The sequence below is a fragment of the Rhagoletis zephyria genome, unplaced genomic scaffold, assembly GCF_001687245.7.
Source record: "Rhagoletis zephyria isolate East Lansing unplaced genomic scaffold, Rhagoletis_zephyria_1.1 Rzeph_scaffold_00410, whole genome shotgun sequence".
NCBI lineage: Eukaryota > Metazoa > Arthropoda > Insecta > Diptera > Tephritidae > Rhagoletis > Rhagoletis zephyria.
In genome coordinates this window covers 104395-124575 of record NW_016157494.1, presented here as the reverse complement: position 1 = coordinate 124575, position 20181 = coordinate 104395, and the positions used below count along the sequence as shown (strand labels likewise).

The following is a 20181-nucleotide window of genomic DNA, read 5'->3' as shown; positions in this document are numbered from 1 at the left end:
AATTTTCAACCGATTTCAAAATTCTCAACGGTTTTGGGTAGAGAATTGTTGACACTTTCGAAATATATATAGTGTTTTATTCATTTGAAAAAAGTATGATATGTTTTTTAAGCCAGAAGTTGAAATTTTTGGAAATTTCATCCGGTTTTCCGGTTTCGACGTCATTTTTTTGCCACTAATTGACAATGAATGAACCTCTTTGGGCATGTGTCATCGAGAGGCATTCATTACTTAATTATACCACTTTTTTATTTTTGGAAAGGACTTAAAGTTTTCAAGTTATGCAGCATAATCCAAAATTTCATGTTTTGGTCTCAAACGTCCTATAGGGGTACTGTGCGTAAGTTAAGAAATTGGTTAAGTTTAAGGACATTGATGGTTTTTTAAGTAACAAATAGTCATTTTTAGCGATAGTTAGATTAAAAACATATATATCAGTGGTCGCAAACAATAATGACCTAAGTCGAGATATGTCGGTTTGTCCAATTAATCTTCGTTTAACAGAGCAATAATGCACTTTTATTTTTAATGTTTATCATATACTTGATATAGAATGAGGGTTTGGTAAATATATACTACTAATTCGAGACTTTGGGCGTTTTCTGCAACCTTTTTTATGGCATTATTTCTGACTTTGAACTGAGAAACGATACCGATATGAATACAATTTTTTCCTGTAAAGCTGATGAAATCGGCCACCTAGTTCGTAGCTAGACTGACCAAGATTATCCAAATGAGAATGCCAAAAATGGATCTTGATGGACATTTTGCATACAATTTCTAAATTAGTTTCCGAGAATTCTTGAACCACTTCCTTGTATATTGAACTTTCTTCATTTACAAGATAGCTATTACCCATAGAGATGAAACTCAGCTGTATTTTCTACTTGTTTCATCAATCGTCAGATTGCGAATCTGGTCATTAATGCAGTCACTAAAACGTCATATTCTTAATAAACTTCGCGTAATTAATTACACGGGATCATTCGCTCCAAAAAAATTGAAATGTGTGATAAACGCAACCGGTTTTGTTACGTGTGTGGCTTGTTTGTTGACAAGCCACATCGCTCGGAGTTTAAAAAGAATCAAGCAGTGGTTCACTCCTTCAACGACTTGTTTAAACTCTCATACGTTGAAAGTGCTTGGTATGAACCCGAAAGTGTTTGCTCGACGTGCTCTGCAGTACTGAAGAAAGTGAAATCCGGTAAGTGTTATAACCAGCATTTGTTATTTGAGACTCCCATGACTTGGCATTATCAACCGTATCACAAGTCGAAAGATTGCTACTTCTGCCAAACAGATACCGTTGGCCATCACTACAAAACTCGCAATCTCATAAAATATGCTAATGTGTTGACTGTATCGAGACCAACCCCGAAAGAAAACACAGGGGAGCCAACTGCAAACGGACAAGCAGACCCTTGCAGCGAGTTCCCGATTGAAAAAAATGAGGACTCGTCGTATGTTCCAAATCGGGCAGTAGTAAAGGAACGACATTTTATATCTAGCCAAGATTATAGTGATCTTAGTCGAGATTTGAATCTGTCTTATAGAGAAACAGAGATCCTGGGTTCACGAATAAAGCAGTGGAATGTAGTGGATGATGACTTTAAAGTGACATTCACACGAAACTTAGACTTATCGTCATTCGAAGAAGTTTTTAAGGCTGATGATATAGACAATAAACTTGTATATTGTGTTGATGTGGATGGATTGTTTGCTGCCTTCGATCACGTGTACTGCGCAAAAGATTGGCGATTATTTCTGGACGGTTCTTGCAAAAGTAAGTATTTTATTTATCATAAGTGTGAGAAAACCAAAATTAAGCAATATTAAAAAATTTACGTTTAATTCACGAAATTCGTAGGTCTGAAAGTAGTATTAATTCACAACGAGAATCAGTTGCCAACAGTTCCAATAGCATACGCTACTGATATGAAAGAGACGTATCAAACGATGGAAAAGATTTTACGATTAATCAATTACAATAAACATCAATGGCAAATTGTCTCAGACCTCAAAGTTCTGACAATACTTCTGGGAATGCAAGGAGGCTACACTAAGCATCCGTGCTATTTCTGCGAATGGGACAGTCGTGCCAAGGATCCTTACAAGTGTAGCGTGTGGCCTCCGAGAAAGGGGTTTCAAATTGGAATTAAAAATGTTCTCAATATCCCATTAGTAAAACCTGATAACATTATCTTGCCGCCATTGCACCTAAAGTTGGGCTACATGAAACAATTTGTAAAACGACTCGACAAAAACAGCGAGTCATTTCTGCACCTGGAAACAGTTTTTCCCAAACTAAGTGATGCTAAAATAAAAGAAGGTACCTACTTTCGAAGAATTTGCCGACTATTAATTTTTTCGAAAACGCATCTGCAACCATTTTAATTCTTTACTTTACAGGCATTTTCATCGGACCCCAGATTCGCAAGCTGATGATTGATGAGAATTTTGTCGAAAAACTGAACGAAGTAGAAAAGAGAGCATGGCTGAGTTTTATCTCTTTATGTCATAACTATCTTGGAAATGAAAGAAGTTCTAATTATAAGGAAGTGGTTCAAGAGTTTTTGGAAGCTTATGGAGAAATGGGATGCAAAATGTCAATCAAGATACATTTTTTGCACTCTCACTTGGATTTCTTCCCGGATAATCTGGGTCAGTTTAGCGACGAGCAAGGTGAACGATTTCACCAGGAAATCTCGGCAATAGAAAAGCGCTTTGCTGGAAAAAACCACGTTAAGATGATCGCTAATTACTGCTGGTCGCTCAAACGTGAAACCGACGACCTGTATTATAAGCGCAAAAGATCCAGGAAACATTTTTAATTCGAATTGGTTGAGGTATGTAGTTAGCGAGCATCTTAAAGTGGTTTTTTTTTTGTATCTTGATTGACATTTTGCATCCCATTTCTACATAAGCTTCCAAAAGTAATTAGCTAACATCTTAACCATTGTTAAACATTTCCCATTGTTTTGTATAAAGTGTTCTAATGAGTGCAAAATTTTATGAAAAATATATATGTTATCAATCTAACTATCGCTAAAAACGACTGTTTGCTATCTAAAGGTTCACTTGCGCAGCCAAATTTATATTTTTGACTTAGAGTTAACATTAAATGAAGGCTGAAACTCGTACGGTTTAGACAACTTTTCAAATTAACATTGAGTTAAAAAGATAACTGGCTGTCGTGCAATGATTTTTTCATGTAAAATGCTAAAAATGGGGGTTTTTGTGAAATTTTTGTATGGGGAACCCCACAGGTGGGGTCTTAGGGGGGGTTCCACTGGCATGGGTGGGTCGGCCCTACAAAGTTAGTGGGGGTCGGTCATACATTTAAATACGATTGGGGCACTCTAAATGGGTCAACTTAGGATTTTTCAAGCTTTGGCGCTCAAGGTCAAAAGTACGAAGTCGGGACATCAGAATTGGTTTTAGAGGTATGCTTCCTTCGGCAAAGTATCTTATTTTGATCCCTAAAATACGATTTTCCTTGTCACTTGGGTGATTTTCAAATCGACCCGCCTTCTAATACATAGTACCCCTGTAGGGCGCTTGAGACCAAAAAATTTGATTTTGGATTATGCTGCATATCTTGAAAACTTGAAGTCCTTTCCCAAAAAAAAACACTTGTGTAATTAAGTAGTGAATGCCTCTCGATGACACATGCCCAAAGAAGTTCATTCATTGTCAATTAGTGGCAAAAAAATTACGTCGAAACCGGAAAAACCGAAAAAGTTTTCAAAAAATTCAACTTCTCGCGTGAAAAACATCTCATACCCCTCTCAAATGAACAAAACACTGTATATATTTCGAAAGTGTCAACAATTCTCTGCCCAAAACCATTGAGAATTTAAAAAACGGTTGAAAATAAGATTTTTAATGATTTTTTTTTCAACGAAAACTCTGAAAAAACGGTTTTTTGGCCTTAAATCCAGATTTTGGGGGTGTTACAAATCCTTTGAAGGGTGTTTCGTGGATAACTCGACCAGATGAACAATCTCTACTAGGTCGCTTCAAAAGTGTATTCAATTTTGTTTTTTTGTAGCACTGTGTAATTAAATACATCGTCGTTTAAAGTGCAAAACCGCGTATCAACAAAATGCAAAACCGCGTATGTGAAGTTGTAGAAATAATTTTTCTAATATCTCAAAATGGTTCTCTTTTTTATAAAGCAATCACATATCTGCCTAGTATATTTCAGGACTAATGGATAAGGATTGAGCCAAGAGCTTGTCTGAGCAAATCCAATTTTTGGCAGCCAATGTCAGTTACGCGGTTTTGCAGAATCACGATATGCGGTTTTGTACTTTAAACGACGACATATATATGTATCAAATCAAATTATGCCTTCCTTTGGTATGTATGAACATAAGTTTACTTTAATTGAAGCAGAGAGAGTGCTGTGTTATGCAGAAGAAGGTTATTGTTGGCCGAATTATCTTCTATAATTGAAGAAGCACCTTGTACTCGTATAAGAAATTACAGGGAGGTATTAATGAATAGTGAATAACTGTATTTATAATTTAATATTGTTGAACTTCTTACTAAATATTATAAGATTTCGAACTTGTCATAGTAATTTTAGGATATGAAAGTTCTATTCATTAGTTTATTTCTACGAATTTTGACTTTGAGAAGAAGGAGGAATTCATGAAACAATAGCCAATTTAATTAAAATTTACAAGCTCCTTCGTGCACCCTCTTGCTTACTAGCCAAAGAAATATCATGAAAATTAATCTACTTATAGCTATGCATATTATTCTACCCTTTCAACACATTCTCCTCTATGCCTTTCGGCCAAAAATGAAGACACCAGATGCATCCATTTCGAGTCATTTGGGATAGACAAACGGTGATGACTACTGACACTTCCGCTCTTACGTCTAAAAGAGTAGTTATACCCTAGATGATGACTTGTTCATATCACCAACATGCACACCTACGTAAGCACACATTTACAAGCACTTCCATATGCAATGCATATCCGCATATCTACCAAGCATTTATGTACATTAAGGCGTATCACGAAAAAAAGTTTAGCGTGTGTCAGTTTTATTTGAATACTAATGTCGAAAAAAAAATGTTGGGTGTTGACATTTTTTTATGCACCCACTAAAATCGGTATATCGCATTTTTTGCTATAACTATCTTATTTGCTCTACGATTTTTCAAATGTTTTATGTTACCGAAAAGGCCTCGCTCTGGACTGTATTTTAATAAAGCCTAAACCTTTTTAGCAAGGTCGTCATCGTTTTTTGAATAATAATCTAGGGATAGTAATTCCAAATTTAAGGTATAAATTAAAACGGGTTTGAAGACCCAATTATAGTCCTGAGCGAGACTTTTTCAGCAACATAAAGATTTTAAAAATCGGATATAAAATAAGAAAGTTATAGCAAAAAACGCGATTTGGCGGTTTTTAGCGGATACCCAAAAACATTTTTTTACACCCAAAATTTTCTCTCGACATAAGTGTTTAAATAAAACCGATTACGCTAAACTTTTTATACCCGAGCGCACATGTGCACAAGGGTATTATAACTTTGTTCGCATACCGGTTGTTTGTAACAGGCAAAAAGAATCGAGATACATATAGACAAATGTATACATAAATGATCAGAATGAAAAGAGAAATCGATTAAGCGGTGACTGTCTGTCCGTCCGCGATCTGCGCCAACGATAACTCGAGTAAAAATTGAGATATCTTAACGAAACTTGGTAAGTTTAGGTACTTCTTTCGGGCGTAGGACGGGCGGTGTTGAAAATGGGCAAAATCTGACAATAACCACGCCTACATCTCATATAATGGTAGTTTTCAGATTCAGAAATACGAAAACTGCGGTATTTTAGTAACTGCTGAACCTTATTCACTAAAAATTGATATTTACAATACAAAATTTTTAAAATCGGACAATAACCACGCCCACATCCCATATAACGGTAATTTAGAGAAATACGAATTACTCGATAAATCAGTAAATATTAAAGCTAATTTATTCAAAAGTGATGCTTGCAACAATTATTTATCAAGAAATAAATTTATGGTAGAATTTTGGTAACCGTTCATCCAATGTGTACCAAACTCGGCATGATTATTTCGCTTGCCACATAAAAGAAATTTATCGAAATCGGACCAAATTATCGAAATCGGACCAAAATTACGGCCACTTTTCATATAACGGTAAATTTCATAAATGCTTGAAACTTCGATATTTCGAAATTTATAGACGCTAATTTACTCAAAATTGATACTAACAACAATCCCTTGGAAAGAAGTAACATTATTTGGAATTTCGGAAAATGGGCGTGATACCGCCCACATATGACTATATAGGTTATCTCATGACTTTACTGAACGTTCTATCGAAGATGTTTGAAATAGAGGTAAAACCACCCCTGCTTACCATGTAGCGTTAGTTTTCGGAAAGGTAAAAAACTCTATTTAATACTTGCGCCGAGTATTTAATGTTCGGCTCCGCCCAAACTTACACTTTCTTACTTGTTTTATTTCATACTATGTCGTGATACGGCTTAATGTACATACATACATATATACATACATTGCAGTTGAGCTGTGCAGCTACATAGAGCGTTTCTTGCATGCATTATGTGGCATATGTGTATGTCTAACTAATGTGCTCGAGCATTTGCTTAAACCCAAAGTGAATGGGAAATGACGACGAAATCAATTTTTATTGTTATCGCATAATTGGATATTATTGATTCAATTTACATTGCACAATGTATTAAGTTCTAAAATACTACAGCCACTTGCGGTGGAAATTGTACTGGAAATTGACTTTCTTAGCTGAATGCAAGATGAGCCCAAACTAGAGATTGATAGTCGTACATATGTATGTATGTAGATATATGCATAACGGATTATGACTTAGTTTGCATTTGGAAGAGCAGCCGAAAGTTTGTAAGCATACTCAACATTCGAAGAATGAATTGAATGAATAAGGCGCATTGTCGTCACTTGCAGGTGTTTGTTAACGGACAGACAAAGGTACATACATATACATAAAATTTTATATATCGTCACCTGAAATGCAAAAAGACGTAACAACATCGACCCTGAAATGGAAAAAGTCGAGACTAATATTTTTTTTCATAAAACGATATGGGGAGTTGTAATTCGATGAAATCCATCATATCTATCAAAAAGTGAATTTTGAATTTTTTATAAGTTACGACTTTTTGCATTTCAGGTGACGATATTTAAATATGTGCTAGAAACTAAATAAATTTACTTGCATTACTATGCTTCTAATTGTAACAGCGCATGCCTCTAATATAGGGCTGCCAGACGTCCTGATTTTCCAGCATTTGTCCTGATTTAAACAAATTGTCCTGGTGTCCTAGTTCAACTTAAATTGTCCTGGTTTTTTAATGAAGGTCAATGCCGACACCCATCTAATTTTTCCTTTGAAAAAATTTTAAGCTTTCTGTTATTAGTAAATAGTCGAAAATCGATAATAAAACATTTTTTCTAACATGTTGAAAAATATCTGGTGAGTTTACTTTCTTTCTGTTTAGCTTATTTGGATAAAATCTAATTTTTTATCTTGAGGCAAATGCCAAAAAAGTGCAAGTTCCTGAGTAGGTACACGGCTGAGGGGTCACACATACTACGCAGTAGATAATTTCGGGAGTTCAAATTTCTTCCAAAAGGCCTTCTGAAAGTCATTCCTTTCCCCTCTCTTTTTTACGGAGTGGCACAAATTGAAGGGCTTCTGCTTTAGCTACTCAAACAAGAGCTTCCAGAAAAGCTTTTGTAGGACGTACTTCTGAAGGCCTTTTTAGTTCATAAAAATCATATTTCTTTAAAGAAATTAAATATTTAATGTTCAGATCAAATATATTTTATTGAGACTTAACATGCTTACTGAATCCTATTTGTAATGCTAAATAGTATAAACATATACTTAAGTACATTCGGGTAAATTGAAAATGGGACACCCCTTTCTAGGGAAGCCCTTTTTTCAGTCCTTATTGGGTAAGTCTTTTAGAGTGGCTGCACTTCAGACAGCCTACCTAAATTATCTTTAGGTTATGCAAGTCCCGTATTTGTCCCTATGAACTATTAGTTCCCTGCAGGGAAACCGCGGACTAGTGAATCAAAATTCTGGTTCCGTACTAGGTCTCTATCGCCAAAATGGAACTAGTCCGATAGGAGCTAGATCTCCACCAGTCCAAAATCGGCGAAAAGTGGTACTTAAAAAAAAAAACTTTTTTTCAGTTTTTTTCACTAGAAATCTATATCTAAAGTGACGAATTTAGAACTGGTTCGGAACTATAGAAAAAGGGATGCAGAACGATCTAGATCTTATTTGTTGAATTTAGAACAAGTTCGGAACTATCGAATAAGGGATGCAGCGGGGGGCTTGTTTACTTTACATAGATATGTATTCGGCGGCTTTTTCGTTCAAATACGCTTCTATTTTGTGCTTCGCAGATGCCTTTTCAAAGCTTGGTAATACAAAACCAAAATTTGTGTTAACTTTTCAACGTCATGGCACCGTCTGGAATCTAACAGCGAGCACCTCTGCAAACTCAGCTACAGCTAAAGGTATGTAAACGTACATTTCTTACAATCATTAAACAAATTTAATTTCAAATTGAAAACACATTTCTTCCAAAATAACATCTAAACCGCACACACGGAAGAACCAAAAAGATTGAAATATCATAATAATTTTTTCTTTCGTCTGTCGATTTTAGAACTGGTTCGGAACTATAGAATTTAGGACTAGTTCACAACTATCGAAAAAGGGATGCAGCGGGGGGCAATTGACACTTCCTAGGACATCGCCATGTTAAATTCGCCAGTTGCTTGCATGCAAAAGAGATTTATCGCGAACCAGTACTGGGTCTAAATGTACTAGAAGCGCACCAGAACTAGAGATTTTCCCCACAGGGTTTTTATTTTTAAATCTGGACGCTTGTGATTCGAATCGAGCAGCACATATGTAGATGGTTTCTGAAGTTATAATTTTGCATAGAAAATTTGTGAGTATATATGATTTAAAATTAGACGTTAATGATTATTGTTCATGTTTCTAAAAGAAATTGCCCTAGTATTAGCTTTTCAAAGGTTTTTTCACGTTGAATATTCTGTATGGAGGAAAGCCTATTGAACAGGTAGCAGCGGTGGCGCAGCTGATCTTACTTTTACTCTAAAATTGCAAACTTTGTTTACGTATATGAATTCCAAAACTAACAATAAAATACACATAGCTTGATGTTTTTTTTTTCGGGTCAAGCCGAGGTATGGAAGTAACTTTAAATTTTGTGAGAGCAGATATTCATTGGGCGAAACTACGCCAAAAAAATTATTGCTGATTGTATGAGAGGTTTTTCAACATGAGAAGCTACAAATACGAAGGCAACCTTGAAAATGTTGTAAAAATGATCAAAGATGGAAGGGAAGTGGAACCCTTAAAAGGTACGCTTTGTAATTCAGCTCATTCCGGATGCTATTCACTGCATTGTGCTTGGCCGAAATCCGAGTCAGAAAATGAAACGTTGAATACCACTCGTACTTCAAAAGTAATCGGATATTTTCGTTATGTTTCCCGGCCTTGGAATGTTAGTAACAGATTTTGCGGGATAAAAGTACCGAGCACAAAGTTATGGAAAATATTCTACAAATGTATGATGCTAAAACTGAATATTTATGTACTGCTTTCACAAAAGATCGAAATTATATGCAAAATAAATATACTGTTTCAGGGCTAATAATTCTAGGATCACTAAAGAAGGTTTAAAATCCTCTATCTTTAATGTAGAGAATGGTCACCGTGGTTATGCATATACAAAATGGCAAAAATGATCATGAAGCGCATTGTAGGACTTGTGAATTTGCTAATTTTACCAAGTCGTCACCGTCAAGAGAAAATGTTCTTTTATGATAAAGAAAAAACAATCTGAACTTGAGCCGTTCATCACCATCAATCATTCGGCTCTACGGATTGTGCCACAAAACTACATTATTTATAATATCAGAAAATATTTCAAGATAATGCAACGCCAAACCCAAAGAAACTTTATTTATAGGGAATAAGTGTCCTGGTTGATGGGTTCAGGATTATGGCAGCTCTACTCTAATAGCCAATTTCACAGTGCGTAGTTAACTCAGAATCGGCAGTTAACTAGTGACTTTGAGTACACTTAACTAATTTCCCAGAAACTATCAAGGCTATCGAAAAGTGATGTGTTTACGGTTTCTAGAGAATTTCATTTGCTTTCATTTCCCGTATCTCATATTATGATTGTTCAATTGGTTCGTAAGATATACTTGATTAAGTGAAACCACTATTTTTTAAGTTGAATAACGGTAAATTGCAAATACATATCTCGAAAAGTCATCGGTTGAAAAAAACCCAGTGCGTGTAGTATCTACACTTGGAAGAAGTGAAACTTTTTTTGCGAGATTTAATTTATTTTTTTGCTAAACTGCTAAATTTAATAATTATTTGTGGCTGAGAAAACGTTCATACCAACAATAATAATCTTCATCTTCATCTTCATCTTCATCTTCATCTTCATCTTCATCTTCATCTTCATCTTCAGCCCTCCTAAATGTAGCTAAAAAATACGGTTTATTTAAAACCACTTCATTTGATTCCCATATTGGGGTAATTCATTTAATATAATAAATTTTTCAAAATCGAACGAACGATACAGATTTTATGACTTCGGGTTGAATCGATCCGCAATCAAGTTGTACATTTTGCCCACAAACATTGCAATTTTGCGAGCAGTCTCATTGTAAAATCTCATTTTAACAATTTCATAGTTTCGGCTTACATTTATAAAATTCAACGAAAGCGCGTACCTATTTCGGCTGAGTTATCCATTTTCGGTTATTTAGTGTACAAAATAAACGCAAATTAAATGAGTTTGTACAACATGGCCATTAATGTAGCGATAAGTTGTACAACTTGCCAGAAAATCAAAATTTGTTGATCTTTCATAGGCCCACAAACGGTGCAAGCTAGAGCAAAACAACACCAAGGTAAACCTACGGTCGCTACGCTTATGGCTTTCTTTAATAAACATCGGGCGAAAATTTCAAATGCTCCTGTAACACTACCTTATAGAAGTTGACCTTGCTATCATCCTCACATATATTCATCAGAGTATACCAACGAAGGACGAGTTAATACAAGGAGATAGCAAGAGCACAAAACTACCATTCCCACGACAGCCGGTTCTACGTACCGGAATGACTCGGGTTTTACCCGACCAAGGGCTGCTGTTTCGGCCATCTAACCCCGTTTAGGTCGGCGAAGTATCTCAGAAGTTGTTCGTCCATAGGGCTACATTCACTACGTATTCCTCTACTCAGGGTTGGCATCGAGTCAAACCCAGGGCCAGAAATCTACACCTGATGTGTATGCCGGAGACGACTACACCACAACTCCACATCAGTCAAGGGTAATGCCGGCGAGGGTTGGAGTCACCTCACAGTCTGCTCAGGACTACGGACTCATCGGCAGTGCTCAAACAGAGCAGCCTCCACGGCTAACCTCAGTCCACCCGAGCAGCCTCATACAGTCACCACAACACAACAACATAATAACAACACAGACCATACCACAGCCACGACAGACCACATAACACACACAACCGCACCACCACCTACACGCTGCCGCCAACAACTCCTGGTTCCCCCTACAATCTGCACGGTATGTCAGACCAGGATATTCCGTAATGTGACATCAGTCAAGTGCAACACCTGCCTTGGCTGGTGCCACTTTAGGGCATGCTCAGGTCTGCGTACCACGCGAGATTGGACTGGGAACTTCGAGGGCCCGTGTTGCGCTGCTCGGTCGCAGACCTCAACTGCAACGCCTCCCGCCACCACCACAGGGCGGCAATCATCACAGCAGCGCACACAGCCAACGGCGATAAGAACACACACATGCCTAACACCCCACATCACGACACGTCTCCCGAACCACATGAAGCTCCTTCAATTTAACTGCAACGGGCTACAGAGCAAGATTGAGGAGATAACCGTCTTCATGGTATATTGATAGCTGCGGTCCAAGAGACGAAATTGCACAGCAATTCAACTTCTCTAAAGCGTCTCCATCTCGGTGAACGTAAGTTCCGCAGGGCTGTCACTGCTGCTGCAGCTCGTTTCATACCGGCAGGATGTATAACGGACCCACGTCCAAACTTCCCAACCGAAGCGGCTGTTCTAGCCGATGAGCGTGATAGCCTTCGTCAGGCCGATCCCGGAGATCCCCGTATCAGGGATCTCAACGCGGAGATTCGGCAACTAGTAAACGTACATAAGCGGAAGAAGTGGGAGGACCATCTGAAGACCTGTAACTTCACCTCTGGTGTGAGCAAGCTTTGGTCAACCGTGAGGTCGCTGTCCAATCCGACGAAGCACGACGACAGAGTCGAAATTTCCTTCGGCGACCATGCTTCGTCGGACCCGGAGCGATGTGCGAGCTATTTTAGCCGGCAGTTCATACTGCATCCTCCGGTGGACAAAGCTAAGCGTCGAGTGACCAGAAGGTTGCACAAACTGCCAACAACCTGTGCCCCCCTTGCTTTCACTTGCGGTTAAGTTCAGGTGGCCATCGGGAAGGCGAAAGCCCCCAAAGCCATGGGTCCCGACGGAATATGCATGCTGATGCTGGAAAATTTGGGTCCTGCGATGGTAGCATACCTAACGGAGGTCCTCAATTTGTCTATGGCCACTCTCATCATCACAGACATCTGGAAGGTGGGGAGAGTGGTCCCACTGCTCAAACCGGGGAAACCTGCCAACAAAGGAGATTCTTATCGTCCGATAACACTCCTTTCCCCGGTAGCGAAGACACTCGAGGCCTTGATACTCCCGTATTTCACAAACCACTTGACCCCAGCGAAGCATCAGCATGGTTTCCGTAAAGTGTACACAGTACAACAACAGCACTTAACGCCATAAACACTCAGATAACTCGTGGCCTTAACCGAAACCGTCCCTGTGAGAGAACGATTCTAGTAGCGTTGGACTTGTCAAAGGCGTTTGACACCGTCTGCCATTCCACGCTACTAGAAGATATAGAGGCCTCCTCTCTCCCACAGAGGCTCAAACGGTGGTCGGCAAATTATCTGAGTGGTCGACACTCGTCGGTAATGTTTAGAGACAAAACGAGTAAATTCAGGAAAATAAAACAGGGGGTTCCACAGGGTGGTGTCCTTTCCCCGCTACTGTTTAACTTTTACATTTCAAAGCTCTCTCAACCACCATAGGGAGTCTCGATTGTCTCTTACGCCGAAGATTGCTCGATCATGACGACAGGGAATGGAATTGATGACCTGTGTTCGAAAGTAAACGGGTATCTCTCCGAACTTTNTCAAAGCTCCCTCAACCACCAGAGGGAGTCTCGATTGTCTCTTATGCCGACGATTGCTCGATCATGGCGACTGGGAATGGAATTGATGACCTGTGTTCGAAAGTAAACGGGTATCTCTCCGAACTTTCTCGCTTCTTCACTGCAAAGTGTCTAGCCCTCTCCCCTACGAAATCCTCTGCGACCCTGATCACAAGCTGGACGTAGGAGGTCAGGCTACCGCTGGGAATTCACGTCGATGACACACCAATTCCGACGGTGAATAACCCCAAAATACTCGGAGTAACATTCGACAGCCTGCTCTCCTTCTCTGCGCACGCAACCGCTATTGTCAATAAAGTACAGAGCCGCAACAAGGTCCTCAAGTCGCTAGCCGGCTGTACTTGGGGCAAAGACAAAGAAACGTTGCTGGCAACATACAAGGCAATAGGCCGGCCGGGGACTAGTAGGGCAGCGCCAGTGTGGTCGCCAGGGACTAGTAGGACGCAGTGGACGAAGCTACAGACGGTACAAAATACGGCACTTAGGACAGCGACGGGATGCCTCCTGATGTCGCCTGAACACCACTTGCACGGCGAGGCGCATATGCTCCCAGTTAAGGAGCATAATATAATGCTCTGCAAGCAGTTCCTGATCGGGAGCCACAGAAGTGGCCACCCAAGCAGACAGCTGCTTGCAGAGGAGCCCTCGCCTAGGCACGTCAGGAGGCATCTATATGAACTGACGGACGAAGTCCAGAGCAACCTCTGGACCCGTCAAGACCCGACAGCTTACAGACAGGCCCTGAACGGCATTCACAGGGACTCAGTCTCGAGTTATGTAGACTCTAGACCTGTGAATGCCGTTCTAGGCATACCGCCCCCGGACACAGACGAGACGGAGCTTCATCTGCCTCGGGAGACACGAACGACACTAGCACAACTTCTTTCCGGCTACTACAGCGGGTTAAACTCCTACCTGAGTAGATTGAATGAGGATGTGCCAAATAAGTGTCCGGCATGCGGAGAGACCCAACATGACTCGAAACATCTCTTCGCATGCCCGGAAAACCCGACAACCCTAACGGCCTTGTCCCTGTCGACCAACCCTACACAAGCTGCGCGCTTCCTAGGGCTGCCGTTAGTGGAACTTGACGGCAACGACTGAGATACCAACCGTCCTGGGCGGGGTTGTTGTAGCCGCTACAACAACAACAACAGCACAAAACTACTCTAGAAAATTACATGCACAATGACAAACATGAAGAAATGTACAACAAACGCATAATTTTTGACAATCAGTACAGTTCGCATTTATATCAATGAGCAGCTTGTTAGATTTGTTTTCGTTTGTACTACATACCCAATTTGCCACAGGGCGAAGACGCTACAACGTCGTTACGACGTCGCTTTGGTGCAGCCGTTACGACGTCGCCCTGGTGAAGTCGTTTGGGTGAACTCGAAACCACGTCGTTACGACGTCGCTCTGGTGAAGGGAACGGCAGAGAAGAGACCTGTGCGGCATCTCATCACAACAGCGGCAATTAGAAGTACGCTTTAGTTGTTGATGACCAGCTCTCAAAAAAGATTAATATACTTTTAATATTATTTCAGAAGCGTTCCAGCAAAAATTCAACGAATCTGTGGAAATAATGGAGCGAATAATCAAAAGATATTTCCATTATGCTGGAGACAGGATCTCAAAACGGAATAAAAGAAATGTTTCACAGTCGTCTGCATAAATATACTATCTGTCATATTGATGAGTTTTAACAATTTATTTTTTTGTTACTTCATTTTAGTTATCTTTATAAAAATTGGGTTTATTTTTAACAAGGACCATATAGTTCAAAATTCAAAAATTCTGCAATATACATATGCATGTATGTACATATAAAAAAAAATAACAAACTTTTATAAAAATTTTAAGATTTTTATTCTGCATTAAAGAAACACATATGAAGCAGTTTTAAAGTCCACTGAAGTTTGGTATGTATAATAGAATACACGGTTGAAGTGCCTCAAAGCATGCATTTTCTGTCATAAAATTCATATGGATGAAAATGCGCAGTACCGCAAACAAAATAACACCAAAATCAATGTGAGTTTTGTGTTACTTCAAACCTGTGTTCTATTATACTAACATTTAATGGCCTATAAAACTGCTTCCTATGTGTTTCTTAAATGCAGATTAAAAAGCATTAAATTTTTATGAAAGCTTGTTGAAATTTTTTTATATATACATATATATGTATGTATGTATACTGCACATTGCTTTAATTTCGAACTACATGGTCCTTGTTAAAAAATAAACCCAATTTTAATTAATTTTAAAGATAACTAAAATGAAGTAACAAAAAAATTAATATATTAAAATTTTTGTTTGTATTTTATGACTGAATGTTTACCTTATTTTTCTTTTTTATTAATATTTAAGTGTTTATGTATATTTAAAAAACTATGAAAAAATTCAATGAATTAAATTAAACTATTTTAAACTAAAANAAAAACAAACTTATAGGGCCCCTAAACCACACAAAATCCCTGCGCAACCTGAGACTTGTACAAGCCAATATTGTGGAATTTACTAACGCATAAAATTGCGCAAAGAAACGTTGCTCAAGTAAATATGTGCAAGATATATTTTACAGCACGATCTGGACACCAAAATCAAAACTAGACTAAAAATTTCGCAGTGGTCGCCATAAGAAGCACAAATTATTGTACAATAACACAAGCATGAGCAAAATATCAAAATAATTTTTATTTTAGCGCAATAACTATGCAATTTAGTACAAACGACCCCATACACCACACAAACGCTCGTCGCAAGCCCGATATATCGTAATGTTTTTGTGTGGTTTAGGGGTCCTATAACAGTGGCGTGTGCAAAGAAATTCCGCGTTGTGTTTCCCAAATCAACTTATAAATATCCATGGGCGTAGCCAGGTAGGGGCAGGGGGGTGCTCGAGCCCCCTCTAACTTTCAAATTTTCCTTATATATATATAAAATAGTACCCTGAAATACCAGCTTAATAGGGTCATGTAACGTTTTCAGTTTTAAACATTTCACTCTCCATTTTTGCGATACCGCCGCCTAAGAAGTTTCACTTCAAAAATTTGTCTCGATTTGTGAAATCACCGAAAAATTCTACATAAGAATTTGATAGTGGCATCCATAGAATTTAGCATTTTAGCTGTAAACCAGTGTTATTATACATTTTTGGACTTTAGGCATGGCGCCGCGCTCTTATGACCATAAATATGTATTTCGGTAACCCATTTATCAATTTCTACCGCGGTGCATTTAATAATCTTGGTACGGAAAAGTAACTCGTTAAAAATTAGTCAAATCGGACTAAAATTACACCCGCTTCCCGTATAACGGCAAATTTCGGATATACGAAAATTCCGATATTTCAATAACTGAGGACGCTCATATAATCCACGTTAATACTAATAACAATCTCTTAACAACAAATAAGACTGTTATAGACATTTAGGTAGTTTAGAGCATGATCCAAAAAAGAAGGTAGTTTCATTTATTGACATTCGTTGTTGTTTTTAACCATTTGACTTTTAATGAAATTATGACATTTCATTAAATTCATGCTACCTGATCGCGAGCAGTAATATTTTATTTTAAGCGGAAGATTTCATCAGTTCACTCGAAGATGTCGAATATGATGAACCTGAAAATTAATGCATAATCTCAAAAAGGGGTTGACGAAACTAGGTTTCAGAACGGATGAACGAAGTGATCACCATTATACTTATGCTAATTGCTTATCGGAGGGCGGTCTGCGCAAGACGAATTCCAGTTTTTTGCGTACACTGGAAATTTTAAATTCGAAATTTGTTGAAGTTAATGGTGATACGCCAACCACAAAGCTTAATTTTTGGCAAAATTTGATGAGAAATTTAAAAGTAAATTTTCACGAATTTCATCACGAATCACGAATTTCATGTGAACAAACATTCCCAAAATTATAAAGTAAAACAAAAATAATTTTTCCCAATTTGTTTTTGTTTTGCATGTTAAATTATGAGAACAATTCACGTGGAATTAGCGATTATAAAAGGATTTATTTGGAAAAAGAACTCTTTAAAATTAGATTTTTAAATTGCAAGATTGCATACAAAATAAGAAAATGAAAAAATAACAACATTATTCTCCCGTGATTTTTATTATAAAATAAAAAGAACAATTTCAATGAAGTCTCCTTTAACATTACATATTTTATATATTTTTAATAAAAAAAGGTGCCAACCCCGTAAGTAAAAAAACTACCAAGCACTGATAATGATTTTCCATTTAAAATATTATTAAATTTGGGAAAGAAAATACTCCGATTTATTGTTTTAATATTATTAAAGTGGCAAGGCCGTTGAGAATGCTCACAATTTATGAAACTTCAAAAAATTTTATTATCTGTCAAAAGTTGTTTGTTGAAATTACCTTCTTTTTTGTATCATGGTTTAGAGAAAGTTGGAGCGACGATATTTGATACCTAAAATAAAATATAAAATTCGGTTTCGCTTGACTTATACTTCTTTACTTTTTTTTTTAACATTGTACATGGATTTTGATAAAGAATAAACTATGTTTTTATAAAAAAAAAATTTAAAATTTAAATAAGAGAAAACTAATATGTTAAAACTTGTCAAAATATAGTGCGGCTATAATTTGTTAGATCACTATGTGTCAACTACATTAAAATTTTGAAACAGAATTTGATTCCAAGGGATTTTATAAATAACATCAAGAGATGAATGAAGAGATCATTACACTGGTGGTAAATTTTAAAGTTTTTAAATATCACAGCTAAACGACTAAACACGTAAACCTAACTTAGGCCTCTAGATTACGATGCCGTTTTCAGAAAATCCGTATCACGTCAAAATTTTGAGATGTTTAGGAGGGACATTTTAGAGCTCTGAAAGTGAAATTTTCGGCGTTTATAACACTTTTCTGAGGCTTTGAACTTTTTTTCTGTGCAAACGCTTTGATAGCTGACTTTACTTAACTGGGACCTTTTAAATTCAATGACGTCCATATTTTGCCACATTGGTTCCAGTTTACGAGATAACGGTACTTCAAAATTTGCTTAAATTTTAACTTTAACTTCATAAAATTCCCTCAGTTTTAAAGTTATTTTACTAAAATTGTTCACGTGTCCGTTTTTAGATATTACCTTGACTATTTTTAAAAATCGTCGAAATCGGTTCACTATAAAACATAGCTCCCATACAAGTGATTGCTCAGATATGTGGTTTTGCGCAATAACTCATATGTTGTTTCGTAATACTTTTCAATTTTATTTGATTGTACACTATTTGTACCTGAACTTGGGTACTTTTCAATTCCATTCCGTAATTTTGCAGTAGATGAAAAATTTTCATACATTCGCATTACATTTTTCTGCAACTCCACTAAGCAGTGAGCAGTGAGTGACCTTCAAACCACTTGAGAGCATATTTAATTTCACATCAGTGTCGCATACATAAAATTAGTGCCGCACTATGAAAATTTCCATGATACAAAAAATAAGGGTAGTTTCATTACTACTATTTTTTGATTATAAAGTAGATTTTTGACATTTCTCCAGACTTAAACATTAAGCATAGCTTTGCCACATTGAAATATTTTGATAGGGGAGATTTTCTTTTAAATATTTGGGAGTAAAATTTACATACAAACAATAGTAAGTTGATGCGTTCGATAACCAAATTTGAACGTTTTTCTCAAGCATTTAAAAGATCCTTTGAATAAAATCGATGTGCAGAAACGAAGAAATAAAATAACATCTAGTTTTGAAAAATTTATTTATTAAAAAAGCTGTTTTTCATTTTATTTTAAACAAAATAAATAAATTTACATAACAAAATTCTTTTTTTTTCTTGGTTAAATAGTCCGAAGAAGATGTATTGTTAGATATTTCGTCATTAAAGCATAGTCCGAAACCAGGATTCGGAGAAGGTTGAATGGTCCCATTGCCCTCACAATGAAAGGAGTCACAATTCAGAGTTCTCCGGAAGTGAAGTCTCTTACTCTGGATACAAAACTATCGTGGAAATCTAACGAGAAACACAAAACTTCTAAAGAATGGGCAGCATTTTGGCAATGTAAACTGGTCTTTGGTAAAACGTGGGGTGTGCCACCATAGGGAATCCTCTGGATTTATACCTCTATGATCAGACCCATAATTAGCTATGCGTCAGTGGTATAGTGGAGCAGATTCTCAATCAAGAGCGTGGGAAGTCTGCTTGCAAAACTTCAAAGAACTACTGCCGTGTGAGGTACGAAAGATTTTTCTACAACACGTGGCGTGGCTCTTGCACTGCTGATGCACTGCTGCACTTACCGTCAGTTTGTCTCTTCATACGTGGGGAAGCTTTAAAGACCACCTGCAGACTAAAAAGAAACAGATGCTGAACACTGAGTGGGCCAGGCGGAAATTGATAGCGGCAGAGATATGAGCACTTGTGTCTTTTCAAAGCCACAGATAGTACGCCACCTTTACCTTTGTTGAAGGGATTCTGGGGAAACTTTCCATTATGGCCGTTCGTTAAAGGTGCGGTGGGCGAAGGCGGAGTGGGCGAAGGGGGAGTGGGCGTGGCAACCGACCTTTTTGGAGAGGGCATGAACCGCCATTGACAAAAATGCAACCCCCGACCATCTAGGCCCCCTATGGTTCCCTACGGACCCCTTAGAAAAATGGCCAAAAATGCCAATTTTTACTTGCATCCACAGTATTCTTGCGTAGAATTACTTTCTGCGTAGGAGGCCTATAATTCCCTTTCTGTGTGGTAAACCTGGGGCTGCCGCCCCTGT

General features: G+C 37.8%; 1 protein-coding gene across 1 annotated transcript; it reads left to right on the top strand.

Moving 5' to 3' along the window:
* Positions 1-572: 572 nt before the first annotated feature.
* On the top strand, positions 573-3707 carry LOC108359562 (uncharacterized). Its single transcript, XM_017611474.1, has 3 exons — positions 573-1783; positions 1868-2329; positions 2410-3707. Exons 1-3 carry the CDS (start codon positions 1006-1008, stop codon positions 2829-2831), a joined length of 1662 nt encoding a protein of 553 aa, XP_017466963.1. The 5' UTR covers positions 573-1005; the 3' UTR covers positions 2832-3707.
* The last annotated feature ends 16474 nt before the right edge of the window (positions 3708-20181 follow it).

What these genes read in the sequence shown, in the direction of transcription:
- LOC108359562 (XM_017611474.1), top strand. Translation starts at nt 1,006, where the DNA reads ATGTGTGATAAACGCAACCGGTTTTGTTACGTGTGTGGCTTGTTTGTT. An exon ending in TCTGGACGGTTCTTGCAAAA is followed by an intron (nt 1,784 to 1,867) that starts GTAAGTATTTTA and finishes CGAAATTCGTAG; the next exon opens with GTCTGAAAGTAGTATTAATT. An exon ending in TGATGCTAAAATAAAAGAAG is followed by an intron (nt 2,330 to 2,409) that starts GTACCTACTTTC and finishes TTTACTTTACAG; the next exon opens with GCATTTTCATCGGACCCCAG.